Source organism: Centroberyx affinis, unplaced genomic scaffold (assembly GCF_046629955.1).
Source record: "Centroberyx affinis isolate AG114_WGS23_722 - 3 ecotype Tasmania unplaced genomic scaffold, CSIRO-AGI_Caff_v1 ptg000434l_1, whole genome shotgun sequence".
Taxonomy (NCBI): Eukaryota; Metazoa; Chordata; class Actinopteri; order Beryciformes; family Berycidae; genus Centroberyx; species Centroberyx affinis.
In genome coordinates this window covers 38,001-60,050 of record NW_027279098.1, presented here as the reverse complement: position 1 = coordinate 60,050, position 22,050 = coordinate 38,001, and the positions used below count along the sequence as shown (strand labels likewise).

At 41.9% G+C, this 22,050-nt stretch overlaps 1 protein-coding gene and 1 pseudogene across 1 annotated transcript; both read right to left on the bottom strand.

Moving 5' to 3' along the window:
* Window positions 1-9,890: 9,890 nt before the first annotated feature.
* On the bottom strand, window positions 9,891-12,885 carry LOC139642131 (piggyBac transposable element-derived protein 4-like). Its single transcript, XM_071516863.1, has 3 exons — window positions 12,879-12,885; window positions 12,029-12,227; window positions 9,891-11,562 (listed from the first exon to the last, which is right to left on the bottom strand). The coding sequence occupies exons 1-3, from the start codon at window positions 12,883-12,885 to the stop codon at window positions 9,891-9,893; spliced, it is 1,878 nt and encodes a 625-aa protein (XP_071372964.1).
* Window positions 12,886-16,638: 3,753 nt separating this feature from the next.
* LOC139642130 (gastrula zinc finger protein XlCGF57.1-like) lies at window positions 16,639-21,545 on the bottom strand (annotated as a pseudogene).
* Between the last annotated feature and the right edge of the window lie 505 nt (window positions 21,546-22,050).

Sequence of the window (22,050 nt, the reverse complement as noted above, 5' to 3'; positions counted from 1 at the left end):
GGAGGGAGATGAACAGCGGAGTGACATGTGCTCTTTTGGGCTGGTTGAAGACCAGACGCGCCGCCGCGTTCTGGATCATCTGCAGAGGTTTGAAAGTACAGGCCGGGAGCCCTGCCAGTAAGGAGTTGCAGTAGTCAAGGCGTGATATTACAAGAGCCTGTACCAGGAGTTGTGCTGCATGCTCAGACAGGTAGGGTCTGATCTTCCTGATATTGTATAGAGCAAATCGGCATGACCGAGTAACAGAAGTCACATGCTCCTTGAAGGTTAGCTGGTCATCAATCATGACACCCAAGTTTCTGGCAGACTTTGTGGGTATGAGCTCAGTTGATTCGAGCTGGATACTGATCTGTTGTTGTATAGAGGGACTGGCTGGGATGACAAGGAGCTCAGTCTTTGACAAGTTAAGCTGAAGGTGGCGTTCCTTCATCCAAGCCGAGATATCGGCGAGGTGTGCCGATGTCCGTGCCGAGACTGTGGGGTCGTCTGGCGGGAACGACAGGAGGAGCTGGGTATCGTCAGCATATGAATGATAAGAGAAGCCATGTGAGCGGATCACTGCACCCAATGAGGTGGTGTATAATGAAAAGAGAAGGGGTCCAAGCACTGACCCTTGAGGTTCCCCTGTGGACAAGTAGTGGGATTTAGACACTTCCCCTCTCCAAGACACTCTGAAGGATCTCCCTGAGAGGCAGGACTCAAACCAGCAGAGGGTAGATCCTGAGAAGCCGAGCTCAGCGAGTGTGGAGAGGAGGATTTGGTGGTTCACCGTGTCAAAGGCGGCCGATAGGTCAAGTAACAGTAGGACAGAGGACTGACCGGCAGCTCCAGCTGATCGCAGTGTTTCTACTACAGACAAGAGCGCAGTCTCGGTAGAGTGTCCGCGTTTGAAGCCAGACTGGTTGGGATCATACAGGCGGTTCTCAGAAAGGAATTCAGAGACTTGATTAAAGACCGCCCGCTCAAGTGTTTTGGAAAGAAAGGTGAGTAGTGAAACCGGCCTGTAATTATCAACCTGAGATGGGTTGAGTGTAGGTTTCTTTAGTAGCGGGGTAACCCGGGCTTGCTTAAAAGCAGTGGGGAACACACCCGCTGAGAGTGAGGAGTTGATGATGTGCGTGACTGCAGGGATAAGTGTGGGAGAGATGGCCTGCAGGAGGTTGGAGGGTATGGGGTCCAACGGACAGGTAGTGGGACGAGAGTCAAGTAGTAGTTTGGAGACTTGCTCTTCAGTGAGAAGGGAAAAAGACAGGAGTGAGGTCCTGTTAGCTGGTGGCAGCAGACTGAGTTGATCAGGCTCAGAGAACTGATCACTGATGGTAGAAACCTTATCAGTAAAGAAGGATGCAAAGAGGTCAGCCGTGAGCAAACTTGAGGGTGGGGGTGGTGGAGGTTTGATGAGTGAGTTAAAAGCTGAAAATAATTTGCGAGCGTCCTTGGCGCTGCTGATTTTATCCTGATAGTAAGTGGTCTACTGTTACTATTACAACTACTACTGCAAATAATACCACTACTAATTGTGTTACTCCTTCTACAACAATTAAAACTACTAGTAGTATTACTGTTGCCACTGCCGCTGCTACATGAGCTAGTACTATTTCAACTACATACTACTGTAACAGTTACTACTGCAAATAGTACTGTAAGTTCAACTACCATAACTATCAGTACTACTGCAACTTACAAGTCCTACTACTAAATACAAATGATGTCTGTGCGCTCAAGATGATGTCTGTAAAGCCATGTGTAAATTGATTAATGTGGGGCACTAATACAGCTATAATATTCTTTCTGAGGCTTTCAATATGCGACCACCATCACTTGTCCCTTTGTTTTGTTTCCCCACTGTGACACACAGCAAAGTGGAAGTTGGCAGAGTGGTAAAGCTCAAGGTCTTTGGTCCACAAGGTTGTGAGTTCAAGTCCCTGATAGTGCCAGAAAACACCCTTGTCCCAGACAATAATTCACAATTTCAAACAATTAAAAAATGTGTTAAACACCTTCAAAACATAAAGCTAACAATACCTACTGATAACATAGGTGTGAAAAATTACTATTATAATCCACTTTGTTTTAAAAACATCGTTTTTATGAAAATGTTGGCCCTTGAAAGTTGTGTCCCATCAAATTTTCCTTGGTATCGTGATTAGAGTTGATTTGGTGTCATTTCTAGCGTCCCAAAGACTCAAAACAACCTACCAAGCGCTTTGTGTTTGTCTGCGGTTTCCAAACAGCTGCTCTGGCTCAAACCTTCACCCGCCCTCCTGGGTCTTATGGTGCATTCCATTGGAAGTCGGTAGTTCCGAGTTGGAATTACCGACTTCCCATCTAAATGCGTTCCTGTGCGTCTTCTCTGGAAAACATGGACGCAGCCTTTACCCGTTAACGTTCCCGGCAGCTATCTGACAGCTCAGGTTACGTTAGCAGACGAGTTCATACAGCAAAGACTTCTGTCTACTAACGAAGCTCAAGTCACTGAATTACGTTACAAATGGAAACTACAAAGTTGTTAAAACACGTTTTCATAACACAAAAACTACATATCAAGTAAAATCAAGTTTTATTAAGTACAAGTTGATGCTGTGACGTCATCTGTGTTTACGTCGGAGAACTCGGACAGAATGAATCTTGAACTCCGACTTGAACGACCGTTCTGTTGCACTTTTCCGTGTTGGAAGTCGTTTTTTTTTATTTTTTTTAGTACAATGGAATGCACCAATAGTATCATCAAAGTTCCAATAAATTAAATGATTTTGTTTTCCCAAAAGGCAGCTTTCGGTAGCTGGGAGCTAAAGCTAATGCTAGCTCAGCCCTTCAGAATAAAACTCCTGCAGCAATAGATTCCAAAACCTGTGAGAGAGGAGTGTGTACGATACTTTACGGGTTAAGAAGCGAGTTCTGAATGAAAGTAAAGTTTATATTTTACTCGTTTCTTAACCTGCAAAGTGCGCACTTTTGGATTTGCAGTCTGGCTAAACTAGGCTTGCCTAGCTGTGTTTTGTTTTTTCATTATTTAGTATTAGTATAAAGTATCATGTAGATGGTTTTAGGGCTGAACAATTCAGGATCCAGGACAATCTGTTTTAGGTTTAATAGTAAAAGAAAAGGGAAACTCCTGAGTTATTGTTACTAAATTGTGAAACGGGGCAGGTTTCCAATAACATGCATATAATTACTTTTTAATTTGTTTTTATGTTTATTTGTATTATTTTGTGTGTATGTGTACTACTGTCAACTCAGTCAGTGAAAAGTCACCTCCGTCAGGTGGATATTTTCTGTTATATTCAAGAAGAATATATTCATAATGGTTTAAAAATGTGTTTATATCAACAAAGAAGTTGCTATGGTACACCTAAAATGTGTTCTTTGTGTTATAAATTATATGTTTTTTATCACAAAGAGAAAATACATAATCAACAGAAATTGTAAATGGGCAACATTATCAGAGTATTTATTTCTTGAATAAAAAGATATCACACTTTTTGATTATACAGCTAATGAAATAATCTAGTATTTAATACTACAAAACTAATTTAACATTTCCTTCATATTTTATATTATAATACTACAACGTTTTGTGTGCCTGACGGAGTTGACAAAATTCATGTCCTCAGCTGCAAAAAATGCTATTTAAGAAAAAATTAAATCACGAGAGGTGGCCCCTTCATAATAGCTAATATTCTCATTTAAAAGCCAAGACTTTGATCTTTCAGAATATATGTTCCCAGCATAATTGAAGAGTAAATATCAAAAAACCCCAAAATAAGGTTTTGTCCCGATTCTCAAGAATGGGTGTTATAAAAGCTATGTTTTTAAAAGAGACTTCGATAAATATAAGACTTCTACTGGTTTAATGTGTCATGGTAGACAGAATCTGGGGCCCTGATAGTGAAATCTCTATTAGCTTTGGGGCAGAAAGAGCAAAGGCCTCTGGGAGAAAACACACTGGGGGGCAGAGAGGACCAAGACCTCGTGCCCCAAGGCCAAGACCAGCGTCCACATGCATGAAATTCACTCTGCGAGCCAAAAGTAGGCCAGAATGTGAGCTGTAAAAAGGATTTGATGCTACGGTCACCAGAAAGAGGTAGAAAGGTAGAAATGCAGCGCTGCAGAATAACGCATCCAAACCTACAACTCTGATTCTGGTGACTCTAGAATCAAATCCTTTTCACAGCGAACATTTTCTGCTATTTTTGGTTCACAGAGTGAATTTCATGCCGCTGACATGAATGAGTAGCCAACTTCCGTGTGGTCACAGCAGAAACATCATAAAATCTGAGAGTGAGAAAACATTTAAATGTCACCAACCTGCTCTGTGTAGCCGCACTTCAGGATGTAAAACAGCGTCCAGTAGCTTTCGTTGTCGGTCGTTCTGCTCTTTTGAACGAGAAACTTCCTCCTCGTACTCTGCTATCGTTCTTTCAAACAGCCCAAATATCTCTTCAACAGCCGCAGTTAGTCGCTGCTTCACCAACGCTCTCAGCTTCTGGACTTTAGACATTATACAATAACGCTGCTTACTGAGTCAAAACACAACCTGCTCGATATCAAACAGTCTCTTTAGCTAGCTAGCGTTGTGTTGCTAAGCTCCGTCCCTGTCTGTCTGTTAGCAGCTAGCTAGCTATGCTAACTTAAAAAGCTTTGTAGGCTACCGGGAGAAGAGTCTGAGGTAAAACCTTAAGAAAGAAGAGCGAAGGGCGCGAGCTCCGTTCAGATAGAGTTATCCATACACACACAGTCTTCTGCTGCTTCATTAAACATGGAAACTAGACTTCAGAAAGGAAAACAACGGAAAGTAATCCTCCGCTTCACGAAAGTTTACAGACACTGGCCGCCATCTTTGCGCGACGTCACGAAGCTTCTTCTTCTTCTCGAGTTGCGGCAGTTCAGACTCTTCAAGGCGTATTACCGCCCCCTGCAGGTCAACTCAAATCCATCTGGATGTTTTCCTACAATCTGTACATATTTGTTCAGTCCTCCGCAGCCTCAGTCTCTCCTTTCTCCCGACATGAAGATGTTTCTCTTCTTAACTGACTCTTCAACTGGATTTAATTTTTCCTCTCCTCCTGCCATGTCTTTTCTATCCCTCTCTAACGTTGCTCAGGTGTTCTGCTCTGCCGAGAAGCATTTTGAATTCTGTGTTTCCTCTCCCTAAAGAAGACTTTACAGTAGAGTCCAGTTTTTCGTTTCTGCGGTAGAAAATCAACACATGCCCAACAGCTGAGCTGGGTTTACCAGAGGGAAAGTACAGATCCTTGATGAATGGTAGGTCCCGCCTGTCAGGATGGCTCCGCTGTGACCATGGAGGCTCTTAAGACACATTATGTGTAACTTACATTCTCTTCGGGTTTATCCTGATGTCTGCACATTCCTCCTCTGTGTGCATCTCTTCCTCTTGCACGAATCACCTTCAATAAATATATACTCAAATAAGACGAACCTCTGACTCAATCAACTTTTATTCAACAAGATTTTTGAGATTCACTGATAAAAGTGTGTGTGTGTGTGTGTGTGTGTGGGGGGGGGGGGGGCATCTGAAAGGTGAGCTGACAACAATTAATTAAATTGGTAATGGAGAATTGATTTTATATGGAATTCCTGTGCTCGTATTCATTGTGAATTCATACTGTAATTGGACTGGTACTCACTGAATAATTTTACATTAAGCCACAGGTCACATGACAGATGAATAACTGTTCTAACACACTGAGCACAAAACACAAACCTTTTCTTTTAGAAAATGTACTTGGTCTGGTTTCTCTTGTTTTTGCTGTTTGCTGTTTTATTCACTGAACCTCATTTCCAGTCAGATTGATCACTTTCTATTTACTGTTTAAAAATGCATACAAATTTAACTTCTTTAATAAAAGCGCATTGTACATTTGGTACAAATAAAGGTTATGATGATGCTGTTATTGTTATCAGATCTGTGTCCATGTTGTGCCTGGTCTAAATGGTGAGACTAAATTCTCATTTGCTTGTCCGTTTTTCAATGTCCTCTCAGTCTGTTTCTTTTAAATATGAATTTGTGTTTTGAGCTCCAGCATCCAGAGGAAAGAGACGTTTCAGCATTAGCTTGTTGTGATAAACAAGCAGAAACCTCAGACTGTAGTTTCTGTTCTCCACCACTAGAGGGCGGCACGTCAACACAGATCAAGCCAACAGTTCAGTCCAGCTGGTTAAAGATCTGCTCTCCCTTCCTGTCCAGCAGCAGGATCCTGCTTAGGGCCTCAGCAGGCAGCGGTGGAAAGTAACTAAGTACATTTACTCAAGTACTGTACTTCATTACAATTTTGAGGTACTTGTACTTTACTTGAGTATTTCCATTTTATGATACTTTGTACTTATACTCCACTACATTTTAGAGGGGAATATTTTTTTTACCTCGTTACATTTATTTCACAGCTATAGTTACTAGTTACTTTTCAGATCAATATTTTATATTTAAAACATTTGATCATCTTTATAAAATAACTATAAAATAGCATTGTTATAGATTAGACTACCCAAAAGTATAGCTAAATTATTAAAATTAGCTTCACGTTGACAACTTTAAAATGCTGCTTACATGTACATGTATGTCAATAAATCAGTATTAATATTCCAATAATTTATGAAAAATATAACTCTCTAAATGGGGACAGTTTGCATAATGAGTATTACTCTATACTATAAGTTTGAATAAGTTTACTTTGATACTCTAAGTACATTTTGCTGCCAATACTTATGTACTTTTACTTAAGTAAGATTTTGAATGCAGGACTTTTACTTGTAATGGAGGATCTTTACATTGTTGTATTGATACTTTTACATGAAAACCTTCTCCTCCATATAGAAGAATATTGAAAACAAGCTCATGCGCATACTGATCTTAGTTTCTCTCAGTGATTTTCCACTCTGATGATAAATTCTTCTTCAGTACTTGTCCACCAAGCTAAAGTTGATAAATCCAGTTCCATATAAGGAGTGTCATGTTATGGCCTAATACAGAACAGAATCAGAATGTATTGATCATTTTCTATTCAAAAGATACCAACACATTTGTAACAGGTTGCTTTACAGTCTCTACTTGACATCAGCGGCTAGAATTCAAAATTTAAAAGACACACACACTGAAATTAACATTTTGTGTTCAATTTAACACTTTATTTAGAAAAAAACAAAAGCTAAAAGCACATTTAATACAGCAGAATGACAGAAAACAGACTTATTGATTAGAAAATTATTAGATTGAAAAATTGGGACGTCAACCAGTTTGAAATAAAAACAATACTTTATAACACACATGCACATTACCGCACAGTATGGCAGCTAATTGGCATGTGATCAATACAATCTGTTAACTTTATCCATACATTCATACAAAACAAATATTTCCAAACATTATTACTGTAATAATTAGGAAATACAAAAGTGTTACAATGAAAATAAAATTCACATTAGTAAGACAATTACAATGTACAATATTTACATAAAGTCTAATCAATACTACTGGCTCTTAATCTCATGTAACTCTGGAGAAACAATCAGATTGATTGGCTCACAGTTTCAAACAGGATTCTCGAAGGAGCCCCGGAAACGGTCTGAGCATTTAGCCTTCAAAATAAAAGCGCGGAAGTTTAAATGTGCAGAACCTTTGTTTTAAACCAATGAATTTGCGGACACACCCTTCATAAAATCCTGTACTATGCAACAAGCGTGAGCAGAGGTGTGGTTTGAGTATGAGAGGAAAAAAATACTCTCAAAGTCCGTATGATTGGTCAAGAAAGAAGCCGGAGGAGTGGTGCATTATGGGTTGATCACTCAAGAATGAGGAGCAGCAGTACAGAGTCGGCGTGAGAGACGGCACACATCGCTTCTTGGAATTTAGTATTCCTGTACGTTTTTTTAAATGAAATTTATTTGAATTAAATCAGTGGTTCTCAGTGTGGGGTCTGGGGACCACCAGGGGTCCTTGTGGGGGTTCCAGGGGGTCCCCAGCAAACTGATGAAGTGTTAAACTTCAGCATTATTTCATTTACAAGAAGTGAACACAGTTAGAGAATGTAGAAGAAAAGACTGTTCTGATCAGTTTCTCTGTTTTCTCTCTACCTGCAGCACAGACAGTCATGGAGTTCTGGACAAAATCAAATCTGACAGTAAAAATATTCTCAGATTTGGGTCCGAGAGACAGGTACTAAATTAAGGGTCCTCGATATGAAAAAGGCTGAGAATCACTGCTTTAAATCACAAATCTCATCAACTGTCCTGACTCAGTTTCATGTATGCGCCTAGAAATGGTGACAAATGCAAAACAGAATATAATGACGCTTCCCAAAGGCACTTAGGTCAGATTTCTGGTAATTGTTGGCCATGACAGACAGAGCTTAGAGAGGGAAGTGTGCACATGCAACTGAAAAAAAAAAACACACCTCTAATACTAAATGACTCTGGAGGAATCTGTCTGTGGCGGTCTACAACAACTTTTTTGAAGTAGGAGACTCGAATACAAAAGAATCTACCTGTGCATGTCTCTGTGCTGTGTGTGTGTGTGTCTGTGTGTGTGTGTGTGTGTGTGTGTGTGTGTTTGATCGAATATGCGGATGGTCTGTGACTCCTCATCAAACTTGTCCATGAAAACACCGTCCACCACGTCTTCTCTTTTGTACCGTCATCATTCTGCAGGGGAAAGGAAGAGAGAATAAATAAGAGAGAGTGAGGGAAAGGGTGAAAGAGAATGGGAAAGGGGGGGGGGGGGGGGCTGCGGATGATGTCACACACGGGGGAAGGGCATATGGATGTGGATAGGGCTGAACGATTTTGAAAAAATATCTAATTGCAATTATTTTGCCTGATATTGCAATTGCGATATGATTTGCGATATTAGAGGGAATGATCATTTTTACATCATTATTCTCATTTTCATTGAAAAACGTATTAAAATGATTACGGTGTGATTTTTGCGGGGATCTGTACCAAACAAAGATGTTTTCTTCAGTCTGTAGAATATGATGTGTAGGCCAGGACATCTCTGCAGCACCACAATATTTACTTTAAAATGATATTTTGACACATTTCACCTTTAACAAATATTGCGCCTCCTGCGAGTTGAAAATTGCAGTAGGCCATTATTGCGATTTCGATAAAATTCAGATTAATTGTTCAGCCCTAATAGAAGGGTTGGCATGGATTCAAAAATAATTGTTAATAATTGTAGTTAATTTGCCTCATCAACAGAAATACAGAAATGTCTCGGTTGACTTACCTTTACTTTTGAGTGTCAGGTGTCAGTCTGATGATCCACTGGTGAAGCAGAGGTGCAGGAGATTGGGATTGTCCTGCCAGCTGTTCCTCTGACCCGGCAGCTGGGACTGGAGATGGGCTCTTGCTGCTGCCCCCCCCCCCCCCCCTCCCCCCCCCTCCCCTCCACCAGACAGCAGCTGCACTATGTTTAAACCTCGCCTTCGCATTTACGTTTTCAATAATAAAGGCTCTAACCGTTCCACCTCACTGGCACTTGGGCTGTGACTTTGGTACAAACCGCTCTTACAAATCTATCGGCCATCGTGACGGGCGCTGCCATTACACGTTTTACCTCGCAAAAGGTTACGTTTGCTTTTATATGCTCAGCTGTTTGAGGCGGAGGTGTGGCTATGTGAGATTAACTGGTCAGCTCAGCAGTTTAGATACGAAATGTACCTTCTTACCAAGGCTAAAGGGACATGTGAATCTGCAGGCTTGATACAGCACACTAAGCAGATTAAAAAAAATAAATAAAAAAATTCAGGAATAATTTGAGAGTAAGGGGATGACTGACTTTGTACTATACACCTGTGTGTGTGTGTGGGGGGGGGGGGGGTGGAGGAGAGGAGGAGAGGAACATGGGACACGGGTCGGGGTTTGAACAGGACCTACAGCTCTTTGCGAATTCTGTCACACTCAGCGGAGTGCCAGGACTTAAAACAGTTCCGGTCTCGTGTGAAGCAAAGCCTTTTACCGTTACACCCCGGTGCCAAGCAGGCTACTTTGGTCCTGTTTTCTACCTTGAGTTTTCTGTAGCAAAGCCAACAGTTCCTTGACAAGTCCTGCAGCTGAGGGACGTGATCCGAATGGAACGACTCGGACGGCGGCGCCAGAGGCTTCAGGCTGTGAGACGGTAAACTCGCGTTGGCGTCGATCCCACCCAGCTGGCGAGCCAGGTTCTCCCTGAAATCCACCTGGGTGTAGTACGAGAAACGGTTCTCGGCCCCGGGCGCCGCGTGACACTGCTGCCACTCCTGAAACAACAGGAAACTGTTGACCACAGCGATGTCGATGAAGTGGTAGAAAAGTGTTTTCCACCACTTCTGAGTTTTGTGCTGGACTTCGTAGGTTTTAATCATATCGTCAGACGCGTCGAGTCCTCTTGTTTGTTTATGATAATCACCGATTACTTTGGGTTGGCGGACGATAGTTTTCTCCCTGAGACCGTCGCGTTTGACGAACCGCGTCACCTCGGTCATGTCGTTTGCTTTGTGGTAGTTGGAGAGGTAAGTCACCGCACGCGTGTCCTTCCACTGTAAAGCCAGAATGTCGCCCGGCTCTATCCTACACCACCTCATGTCCCCGCAGTCAGCCACGCGCTCCCAGCTTTTAATATCCTTGAATTCTGCAGGGAAACTCTTTCTGTTCGTTCTGCATGTCCCACAAGCGTTGAGCCCAAGCTGTCGCAATGTGGCCACGAGTGCCGGAGATGTATAGAAACTGTCAAAAAACACGTTGTGGCCCTGATCTCTGAACGGCTGCACCAAGGTCTCTACTATTTTTGAGGCAAAGTCAGTAACATGGCTGTTAGAACTTCCCATGTCAATGTTGAAGTCTAGAGTATACCCCGAGTCCGACGTTACAATAACCCATAATTTAAAACCCCAACGAGCTGGCTTGCTTTTCACATAATCCATGAACCCTGAGCGGCCTTTTGACTTTACCATGCGCTCATCTATGGCTAGGTTTTGAGTTGGCTGAAACAGCTCAGTGCTCTTTTGTTTGAGGTGATCCAAAAGAAAACGAAGCTTCACAAGGCGGTCCTGGTTATCCTCTGAGGCCGGGTCTACGATATGCAAAGCCGCCAGCAGAGATTTGAAACGATTTCGGGACATAAACATCTTCGACCAGGAACCCTGAAGCGGCTTTGTTCCCCAGTAACGCTTAACGTCCGGAAGATGGGTGAATCCCATGTAAACGAGAAGCCCCATGAACCGGTAAAACTCGGCCGGAGTCATCTCGTCCCAGCCGCCGTCACGGTTGGCGTAAGACGGGCAGTTCAACACGAGCTCCCACCCCTGCTGGTTCGAAAAGCCGCAAATCTGAGAAACGATAGACTGCGTAAAAAACAGCATGAAAAAATCTATTTCGCGGAACACGGTGTCGGCGGCGGACCGGACCGCACGGCGCACGCTGCCTAGATCTATACCGAGCGGGCGGCGGGGGGCGAAGGGCAGCGGCTTCGGGGCCCGGTCATCCGGCTCGTCGTACGAAGGGAAGGAGGAAGAGTCCGCAAAGCGCTTACGCTTTTTAGCTGGCACAGGACCTGTGGTGGAAGGGCTAACCATAGCCAAAAAAATGACAATAAGTTAGTACTGATGTGAATAATTATTGACATATCAATACAATATAGAGCGATTAATCGATTAGTTGTCAACTATTAAATTAATCGCCAACTATTTTGATAATCGATTAATCGGTTTGAGTCATTTTTTAAGAAAAATAAGTCAAAATTCTCTGATTCCAGCTTCTTAAATGTGAATATTTTCTGGTTTCTTTCCTCCTCTATGACAGTAAACTGAATATCTTTGGGTTGTGGACAAAACAAGACATTTGAGGACGTCATCTTGGGCTTTGGGAAACACTGATCCACATTTTTCACCATTTTCTGACATTTTATAGACCAAACAACTAATCGATTAATGGAGAAAATAATCGACAGATTAATCGACAATGAAAATAATCGTTAGTTGCAGCCCTAATACAATATTACACCAACAACATAACAATAATCATACACACGTACCCCAGTGATGTTGTCCCTGGCTGAAGAACAGGGTCCATCTCCACCTCTTCCTCCTCCTCCTCCTCGTCTTCCTCCTGCTGTGCATCGATGAGTTGAGCCTGTCTGAGCTCTGCATTGAGCTGGTCTTCTTCCTCCATGTCCATTCCTCCGTGGTCCTCAACAGTCTGCTCTACAAAACGCCTCAGACCAGCATCCGGCTCTACAACACAATACATATAAATACATGTCTCACAGCATCCGTTTTGAAACACTCATTAAATGTATTTAGCCAAGGCTCCAGACTTTTGTTTGATTTTAAAATATTGTCTGTAGCCACATAAGTAAAATTTATCATCAAGGTAAAAAGTAGGCTACCAAGTTACATTAACTAGTGCCCTGCTAATAGCAACACATCGCACATCCCTAGCAACAGGAGTAAGAGCTGTACGTTCTGTTCATTTGTTCCTGTGAGATACTTTTCAAGGTGCATCACTTTGTATCAGTTGCCCCAAAGAGACGCTAGACAGCGTAACATCAGTGCTTCCCATAGGCGCACCACCACACTATGAGCATGTCCACAAGAAAATAAAAAGTTGGTATAGAAATTGATCTAAACTCATCTCCCAATGCTGTGCCTAATGTGTCCATCACTTCATGTCTGTCACTGGCTGATGCACAGACCAGTAGTATTGACAGTCTCCCGTTATGAAAACTAAAGAGAAACGTTAAATTCTACAATTTGCTCCAAACTGGCATGTGTTAGTTACAGTGTTTGTAAACAGTAACTTATAAAACTATCAAACACTCAGAGAGTTAACATGAGTGCAGTGCTAAGACTGGCATATTGCCCCTGATCACCACTGGATTTCACTGGACATTGTCACAGAATATGAATACTGCCTGAGCCCATTAAAGTGCTGGTGCACTTATTAACATAAAGATTCAGCTCATTCACGTTAAAGAATATTCTGTGCCATCCGTTGGTCCCGAGTGTCCCCCAGATTCAAATTGAGCTTAGAAATGTTGTCAGAATCGCCTCGGCTGACTTTACCTTTAATTGAACTTTTATATCACAGGAAAATCCCGCCTCCAACACCATGAACCAATCATATCTAATTCTGGTTTATTGGTTTTCATTGGATGTTTTCAGGAAAAAATAATTATCATTGTATAACTGAGATATCAAGTGATGAGCCACTGAAATTTATATTAAATTTTTTGTATGAGCAGCCTGAAAAGTGTGAAAAGAGCTCAATGCAGTAAGTATAATGTAAAAAAAACCTTCTACAAACCTGCTTTGTCGATCTGGATCTCAGGCTTCAGAACATCTTCCAGCAGCCTGCGTTGGCGATCAATCTCTTCTTCGTACTCTGCTATCGTTCTTTCAAACAGCCCAAATATCTCTTCAACAGCCGCAGTTAGTCGCTGGTTGACTGATGCTTGATTTTTCAGAGAATGACAGGAACTCGGTATCCTGAATTTGCAGCTGACTGAAAAACTTCCTTTCTGGCTTCCTTCAGTTCTCTGTGTCGTCTTTGATTTCAGTGTATCTAAGCCAGGATCTAAGTTCCTGGCTGGTTCTGATACTCCACAGTCCTCTCCATCAGCTTCTGTTTTCATCTGTTCAGTTGAGCTGCTGGCTAGAGGCTCTGCCTCTCTGTTCTCCTCAGTTTGGCTTTGATGAAGCTGTGAGGACTGAGGTTTCTCTTCATCATCTTCACTCTTCACAGGGACAGGAGTGAACGGGAACTCGGTGATATCGGCCTCCTCCTTGAAGCCTCCTCCTCGAAGCCCCTCTCCCTCCTGAATGGTCCAGAGTTCCTCTGGTTCCTCTTTAATGTGTGGGGGCTCTGGGACCTCCTGATGCAGACTGAGGCTCCAGTCCTGCTGCTCAGGGGGAACCTCTTCTTTACAGACCAACAGCTGCTGGACGCCTGGAGGTATGACTGAAATACACACATACACACATTAAGGAAGGGCATAACTATAAGTTAACCTAAGCCTGTTGTAGGGCTGGGCGATATGGTTGAAATCAATATCATGATAATCATGTGGATTTTTCTCGATATCAATACATATCACGATATGGTTCATGTATGCAAAATCACGTTAAATAATCAAATTAATGTTCATCTCATTGAACCGAATGGTGATGTTAGGTGTGATGTCAAACAAAACTGAAATATTCAAATAATATTCCTACCATACCTCATTTTATGAGAGTTTTTAAGTAAAATGTGCTTGTCATCAACAATTCAGACAGCAGAAATGTGTCACGATATTAAAATATCTTCATATCATCACAATATGATTCCAGTGAAAACTTTTCTCAGAATTCTGAGATAATTATCTCCTTAATTTAGAAAAACAGGGCAAATTTTTTTTTCTCAAGTGAATGCATTACGCTTCCATAGCCAACACCCTCTGATTCTGTCACCATGACTTCATCACACTGTGTCATTGTAAATTGTTGCAGGACTGAACCTTTCTCTCTATTGTTATAACAACTTAGTTTACAAACCTGTTGGCTCCACCCACTTGGTCCAAACCTTCCCTGCCCCACTGTTCTCTGTGTAGCTTCTCAGACCCAAACTGTCTTTAGTTGCACATATCAGTGGTATCTATACCGTTATTGAAATAATAATTAGTTCTGAAATCACATCAAAAATATTTGATTTGGCCAATCCTGCTTATTGATCCCCCATAGATCTGTGTGTGTGTGTGTGTGTGTGTGTGTGTACGCAGAATACAGTATAATGATATATAATGTGTTATTCTATGTAATTATGACTACATTCAGGTGTGCCTTGCGATTTAGGCTCGACCTTCGGTGTGCTTTAGCCCGAAAATGTTTGAAAACCACAGCCACGAGCCGAGCCGAGCCGAGCCGAGCCACGAGGGCCGAGAGGTTTCATTCCGACCAAACGAACTGACTTGCCCCTTCGTCACCGTCGACTTTCGGTCTGTCTGCGGCTTTGCAGTTGCTCACAACAGGATACAATGTAACATGAGAAATGTGAAGATAACATTTAAATGTCACCAACCTGCTCTGTGTAGCCGCACTTCAGGATTTAAAACAGCGTCCAGTAGCTTTCGCTGTCGGTCGTTTTCCTCTTTTGACCGAGAAACTTCCTCCTCGCACTCCGCTAACAGCCCAAATATCTCCTCAGCAGCCGCAGCTAGTCGCCGCTTCACCGACTCTCTCTCTTGGACTTCACACATTTTCACAGTGACAGGAACTTTTCCTCCTGAACTTTTTTACTGACAAACTTTGTCCTTCAAAGCTCAAACAACTTCAGAGCCACGAGTCCATGAGAGAGAGCTGCTGCCTCTTCTTCTCCTTCTTCTTCTCCTTCTTCTTCTTCTTCGTCTTCTTCTCAGAACTAACCGGAGCCTCTGCCTCAGGAGCTCGTTCAAAGTTTGCACCGTTTTGCTTCCACGGTGCGAAACGTTTCCTCCCACCGGTGTGAAACGTCTTGCGTTACGTTTGACCCCGTTCAGGGTGATTCTACGTTTTTATTGGCTACGTACAAACGCCAGTCACGCGGAATCGTGTTTCAGCCAATAAGGAACAGGACCTTCAATGCACTACCGTTTCCTGTTAGACTTCCTGTGCTACATTTTGGGGCGCTAGTTTTGTTTTGTTGTTGTTTTCCACTTTAGCGCAGACGTGCAATTCACTTTCCGAACTTTTCTCCCCGTTTATCGTAATTATTACTCATTATTATACAATAACGCTGCTTACTGAGTCAAAACACAACCTGCTGGATATCAAACAGTCTCTTTAGCTAGCTAGCGTTGTGTTGCTAAGCTCCGTCCCTGTCTGTCTGTTAGCAGCTAGCTAGCTATGCTAACTTAAAAAGCTTTGTAGGCTACCGGGAGAAGAGTCTGAGGTAGAAGAAAACAAGAGGTCCATTCAGATAAAGTTATCCATACACACAGAGTCTTCTGCTGCTTCATCAAAGATGTAAACTAGACTTTTGAAAGAATTAACGATCAGTAATTCTCCACTCAAGAAAGTTTACATACACCGGCCGCCATCTTGCGCGACGTCACAAAGCTTTTTTTTCCCACTACTGCACCTTTCCTTCCCGCTTAAAAACTACACTCTTTTTTTGCAGCTTTAAAAATGAAGCAGAGTCCTGTTAATGTACCGATTCTTTTGAATATCTCTGTTTGATAGCTACTGTAAATAAAAAAGTAAAAAAAAAAAAAAAGGAAGTACACTAAAAAATAAAGCCATTAAAACAACTTTGCTTCCCGCTTCTTCTTCTTCTTCTTCTTCTTCTTGTAAGATTTGCGGCAGTTTTGACGCTTCACGGCGTATTGCCGCCCTCCAAAGGTCAATGTAAACCCAGTTCAGGGCGCTACAGCCTCGACTTCTATCCGAGGGTCCAACCCAGCAAACAATCACTCAATGCAAGCAAATTGATTTTAAATGTGCAACTGAAATTAAATGCCCTGCGATAACATCAGTCCCCTGTCAATAAATGTTATTGGTGTATACAGACTCCCCTCAGCTGGCATGGTGTTTTATGATTTTTTATTTTATTAGTTTATTTGTCAGGGAAAATGAAAAACAAACATTGTAACAGGTCACAATAACATGATACAGATGTGTTGTCCCTGGTTAGGCTTTTCTACATAAAAATGGTCATAACATATCATCATTACCAAAAGTACATTAGTTAATTGAGCACATAATAAGATCACTTTTGAAACCTGCTTAAGGAACTGGATACAAGGTAAGAGTGTTGTTCTTGGTGAGTTTAATCTGAATCAGGCTGACAAAACAATAAAAAAGAAGCTCAAAGAACTCATCTACCCCAACTCATAGATGGCCCTACTAGGAAAACAACCTCCTCAAAAACCCAAATTGATTTAATTTTTAGTAACAAGCCTGAGAGAATTACAAAGTGTTTCAATCTGTTTACTGGGCTGTCAGATCATAACATGACCCGCATCTCCAGGAAACTAACCAAAACATTGCTTGTTTACCATAAAGACAAACAGCAACATTCCTGTAGGATACCAAAAAGAAGTATGCATGATTTTGAGGAAGAACTTAAACAAATTGATTGGATGCAGTTTCTGTCTACTGACAATCCAGAGACTTTATGCAAACTTCTTACAGACACAATAAATACCATTTAAGAAAAAAAAAACTGCTTTGAAATCTGGTCTAAGACAAGACAGACTAGTTGTTAATGGTTTACGAAACAAAGTAGTACAAGAAGAGTTTGTTCCAGATATGTGGAGCATAAAAACTGAACGCTGCTTCTCCATGTTTAGTTTTGACTCTGGGCACAGAAAGCAGACCTGTCCCAGACCACCTGAGAGGTCCCAGACCACCTGAGAGGTCCCAGACCACCTGAGAGGTCTGGACGGTTCATAACGTAGCAGAAGATCAGACATGTATTTTGGCCCTAAACCATTCAGTGCTTTATAAACCAACAGTAGTATTTTGAAATCAATTCTTTGACAGACAGGAAGCCAGTGTAAAGACCTCAGACCTGGACTGATGTGATCCACTTTCCTGGTCTTAGTGAGGATTGGAGCAGCAGCGTTCTGAATCAGCTGCAGCTGTCTGATCGATTTTTTAGGGAGACCTGTAAAGACTCTGTTATAGTAGTCCAGTCTACTGAAGATAAATGCATGGACAAGTTTTTCCAAATCCTGCTGAGACATAAGTCCTTTAATCCTTGATATATTCTTCAGGTGATAGTAGGCTAGTAATTGTCTTAATGTGACTGTTGAAATTCAGGTCTGAGTCCATGACTACTCCAAGATTTCTGGCTTGGTTTGTGGTTTTTAACATTACCGACTGAAAAAAAATTCTTAGGCTCAAAATATTGGATAAAAAAAACTCTGCAAGGTATCACCACTGTCATATAATTACAAATTATAACCTTTGATAATTTTGTCTACCTTGCAAACTCCTGTTTAATGTAAAAAATTACCCATAATCCTGCTCCTCCCCTTTGGACAGAGTTTGTTTCACTATGCCCAGATAACATTAGGCAGATAAGAGCATCTACCAGAGGCAGCTGTGTAGCAACACAGGTCCACTGGATTTGGTCTGGACTAAGGGTCCACAACAGGGTCCAGAATTTGCTCATTGACAAATGGTTGGTGTTTTTCTGATAGCAATACATACCAATAATCCAATTGATGTTCATTGAATTGAAATGCACGGTGATGTCAAGTGTAAAACTGTAATTTTCAAGTAAAATTCCAGACCTTTTCCCAGATCTCATTTTGTGAAAGATTTCAATTAGCATTTGCTTTTGATCATTCATTTAGATGACAAAATTGTGCATCACAATAATGTGATCAACATGTATCACAATATGATTCTACTTAAAGAATAAATAATATTGAATCATTGTCCAGCCTGATACTAAATGAGCTGCAACTGAGAGAAATAAAACTCACATGGGAATGTTGAACCTGAATTTGAGCCAAAGAGCAGCAACAGTAATTCTCTCTCTCACATTAGCCAACATCAACACAAGATGTGTGTGAGCAGTATTCAGATCTGGCTGCATCCCGAACCACAACACTGACTAGAAGGGTTTGGGTTTCCTCCTGAATGATGGACTATCATGATGTGTCTCTAGTTTATTGTTCTGTTCCTGCTGAACAGTTCAGCTCAACCAGCAGCTCTGCAGCTTCACCTGCTGCTGCTCTCACCAACACACTTATGGTTTCTGACATGTGACGGTTGGCGAAAACTTCTCCCACAAACACTGCAACTGTACGGTTTCTCTCCTGTGTGGATTCTCATGTGTACAAGAAATACTCCTCTGTGGGCAAATCGTTTTTTACAAACTGAACAGCTGAAAGGTTTTCCCCTGTATGGATTCTCATGTGTGAACTTAACGCTCCATTCTGCCTGAACATTTTACCACAAAATGAACAACTAAATGGTTTCTCCCCTGTGTGGACTCTCATGTGTCTCTTCAAGTGTGATTTACGACCAAAACTTTTACCGCAGACTGAGCAACAAAATGGTTTCTCTCCTGTATGGATTGTCATGTGTCTCTTCAAGTGCGATTCATAACCAAAACTTTCAGCACAGACTGAGCAACGAAATGGTTTCTCTCTTGTATGGATTGTCATGTGTCTCTTCAAGTGTGATTCATAACCAAAACTTTCAGCACAGACTGAGCAACGAAATGGTTTCTCTCTTGTATGGATTCTCATGTGTCTCTTCAAGTGTGATTTATGACCAAAACTTTTAGCACAGACTGAGCAACGAAATGGTTTCACTCCTGTGTGGACTCGTATGTGTGTCTTCAAGTGCGATTCATAACCAAAACTTTCAGCACAGACTGAGCAACGAAATGGTTTCTCTCTTGTATGGATTGTCATGTGTCTCTTCAAGTGCGATTCATAACCAAAACTTTTACCACAATCTGAGCAACTAAAGAGTTTCTCACCAGTATACAATCTGTTATGACTTACAAGGACTTCATTGTTTTTCAGTAAATCTAAACCTGACTGAGGTTCTCTAGTCTCCTTCCAATCCTCATCACTGTCTTCAGTCTCAGGTTCAGAAGAGTCTGAAGTCTTGCCATCACTAGTTGGTTGTAAATGACTAGCTGGATCTAAGTTCCTGGCTGGTTCTGATACTCCACAGTCCTCTCCATCAGCTTCTGTTTTCATCTGTTCAGTTGAGCTGCTGGCTAGAGGCTCTGCCTCTCTGTTCTCCTCAGTTTGGCTTTGATGAAGCTGTGAGGACTGAGGTTTCTCTTCATCATCTTCACTCTTCACAGGGACAGGAGTGAACGGGAACTCGGTGATATCGGCCTCCTCCGGCCCTTGAAGCCACTCTCCCTCCTGACTGATCCAGAGTTCCTCCTGTTCCTCTTTAATGTGTGGGGGCTCTGGGTCCTCCTGGTCCAGACTGGGGCTCCAGTCCTGCTGCTCAGGGGGAACCTCTTCTTCACTGACCAGCAGCTGCTGGACGTCTGGAGGGAAGACTGAAATACACCCATACACACATTAAGGAAAACTGTGAGTAGGTTAACCGAAGCTTGTTACCATTACTTCATAATAGGGCTGCACGATATTGGAAAAAACTGACATTGCAATATATTTTTTTCTGCGATATATATTGCGATATGAAAAAATACAGGAATTTTCACCAAATGACTTGAATAACTCTATCAAGCCTTGCCCCTTTAAGAAGGTGGCCTTGTGGGTAACCTGCAGGGTGACGTAGCAGGAAGTGAGACTGTTTTTAGCTGCAGCCAGATGAGCTGCAGGATGCTAAGTAAAGTTAGCATAGTTAGCGGGAAAAGAGCTTAGAACGTCACCGAGAGGCCGTGCATTATGTTCACTGCTGTACCGAAATGAAGTTCCAGTTCTCCACTGCAGAGTTGGTCCGGACTCTTAGTAAAAAGCTTGTTACCGGCTACGAGCCAGGCTAAGCTAAAATAGGCTAGCACAGCACCAGAGGCTTCACAACTACGGTTCCCAGCACTACGTGCTTGGACCCCTAATAATACTTTTATTTATATACTTTAAGTTAGTGGTGAACATAAAAAGATTAAAACAATGACATAAAATAGATAAAAAATAGACAGTTCTGTACAGGCTGTAGACGAGCCAGGCCAGAATACAGTGAATTACAACAGTCCATACATGAGGAAATGAGTGCATGAATCACTTTCTCTAAATCAGCATATGACAGGAAAGATTTCATTTGAGAAACATTCCTTAACTGACAAATGCGTGATTGCACAACATTTTTAATTTGTTCTTCAAAATTCAAGTCTGAGTCGAAGATAACTCCAAGATTTACCTTGGTGGAAAGAGGGCCAAGAGATTTACAAATGATTTGAATGTAATTGTAATGTAAATGTGGGCCAAACATCACCACTTCCGACTCGTTATCATTTAGTTGGAGAATATTGTGTGACATCCAAGATTTAATATCTGCCAGGCAATGCTTTAGGGATTCCAAGCAGCCAGCAGCACTGGGCTTTACAGGGAGATGCAATGGAGTATCACCAGCATAACAATGGAAAGAGACATGATGTCTTCTAATTATATGGCCAAGAGAGAGCATGTACATTGAAAACAAGATGGGGCCCGAAATGGAACCCTGTGGTACACCACAAGTAACAAGTGCAGATTTAGAGACAGAACTGCCCAGAGCTACAGAGACTTTTCTGTCAGAGAGATTTGATACAAACCATTCAAGAGCAGCGTCTGTGATACCGACAAAATAGAGTTGGTGCAATAATATTAGGTTGTGTTGGGTTAAGGCAGTAATGTTATGTTCAAACATACTGATACAATGGACTAGAACCCATGTTCACATTGGGTTGTAGCAGAGGTGGGGACTTGAGTCACATGACTTGGACTCGAGTCACAGTTTTAATTGCTTGAGACTTGATGCATGAAGAGAAGACGAGACTTGACTTGACTTCTGCTTTGATGACTTGAAAAGATTTCTTAAGTCTAGACAAAAGATCTTGGCTCGAGTCAGACTTGAGTCCAAAGAAACCTTGTTCTCTGCACAGCACATTTTGCGCCTGAAATCATGGGTTGATCTGGGTTCGCCTTTTTTTGCGGTTTGATATAATTGCATAAGCATTTGTGGCTGTTCCAATTAAGCGCAAAATTAAGGGAGGATTTTATGGAAATTGTCAGAGGACGTGATTTATCAAGAGGCGGAGGCCGTGTTGATTGCGCACAGAATTTCAGACGTAGGAAAAGCGTCTTATCATTTTTTGCACAGATTGGCTCCAACGAGTCTGGCTCTGGAACCGGCTCTAAGATCAAGGTGACACAGTCATCCACACATCATAACATGTAGACATTAGATCGCATCCCTATTATAATTCCAATCAGGTTTAAACGGGTATGCTGATTTAAAAATACACCATTTACGCGTCACTGGCAAAGTAGCAGAATGTGCACTCAATATGCAAACTATTAGACATGGATCCCACATGTGATCGATGCAGGCACATGTTCTGGACATGTCCAAAGCTTTGCACATTCTGGCAAGCCATCTTTGAGACTTTCTC

Excerpts from the sequence above, each read along its gene's own strand:
- LOC139642131 (XM_071516863.1), bottom strand. Across the intron at positions 11,563-12,028 it reads CCAGGGACAACATCACTGGG|CCCTTCCACCACAGGTCCTG; the intron begins GTACGTGTGTAT and ends GGCTATGGTTAG.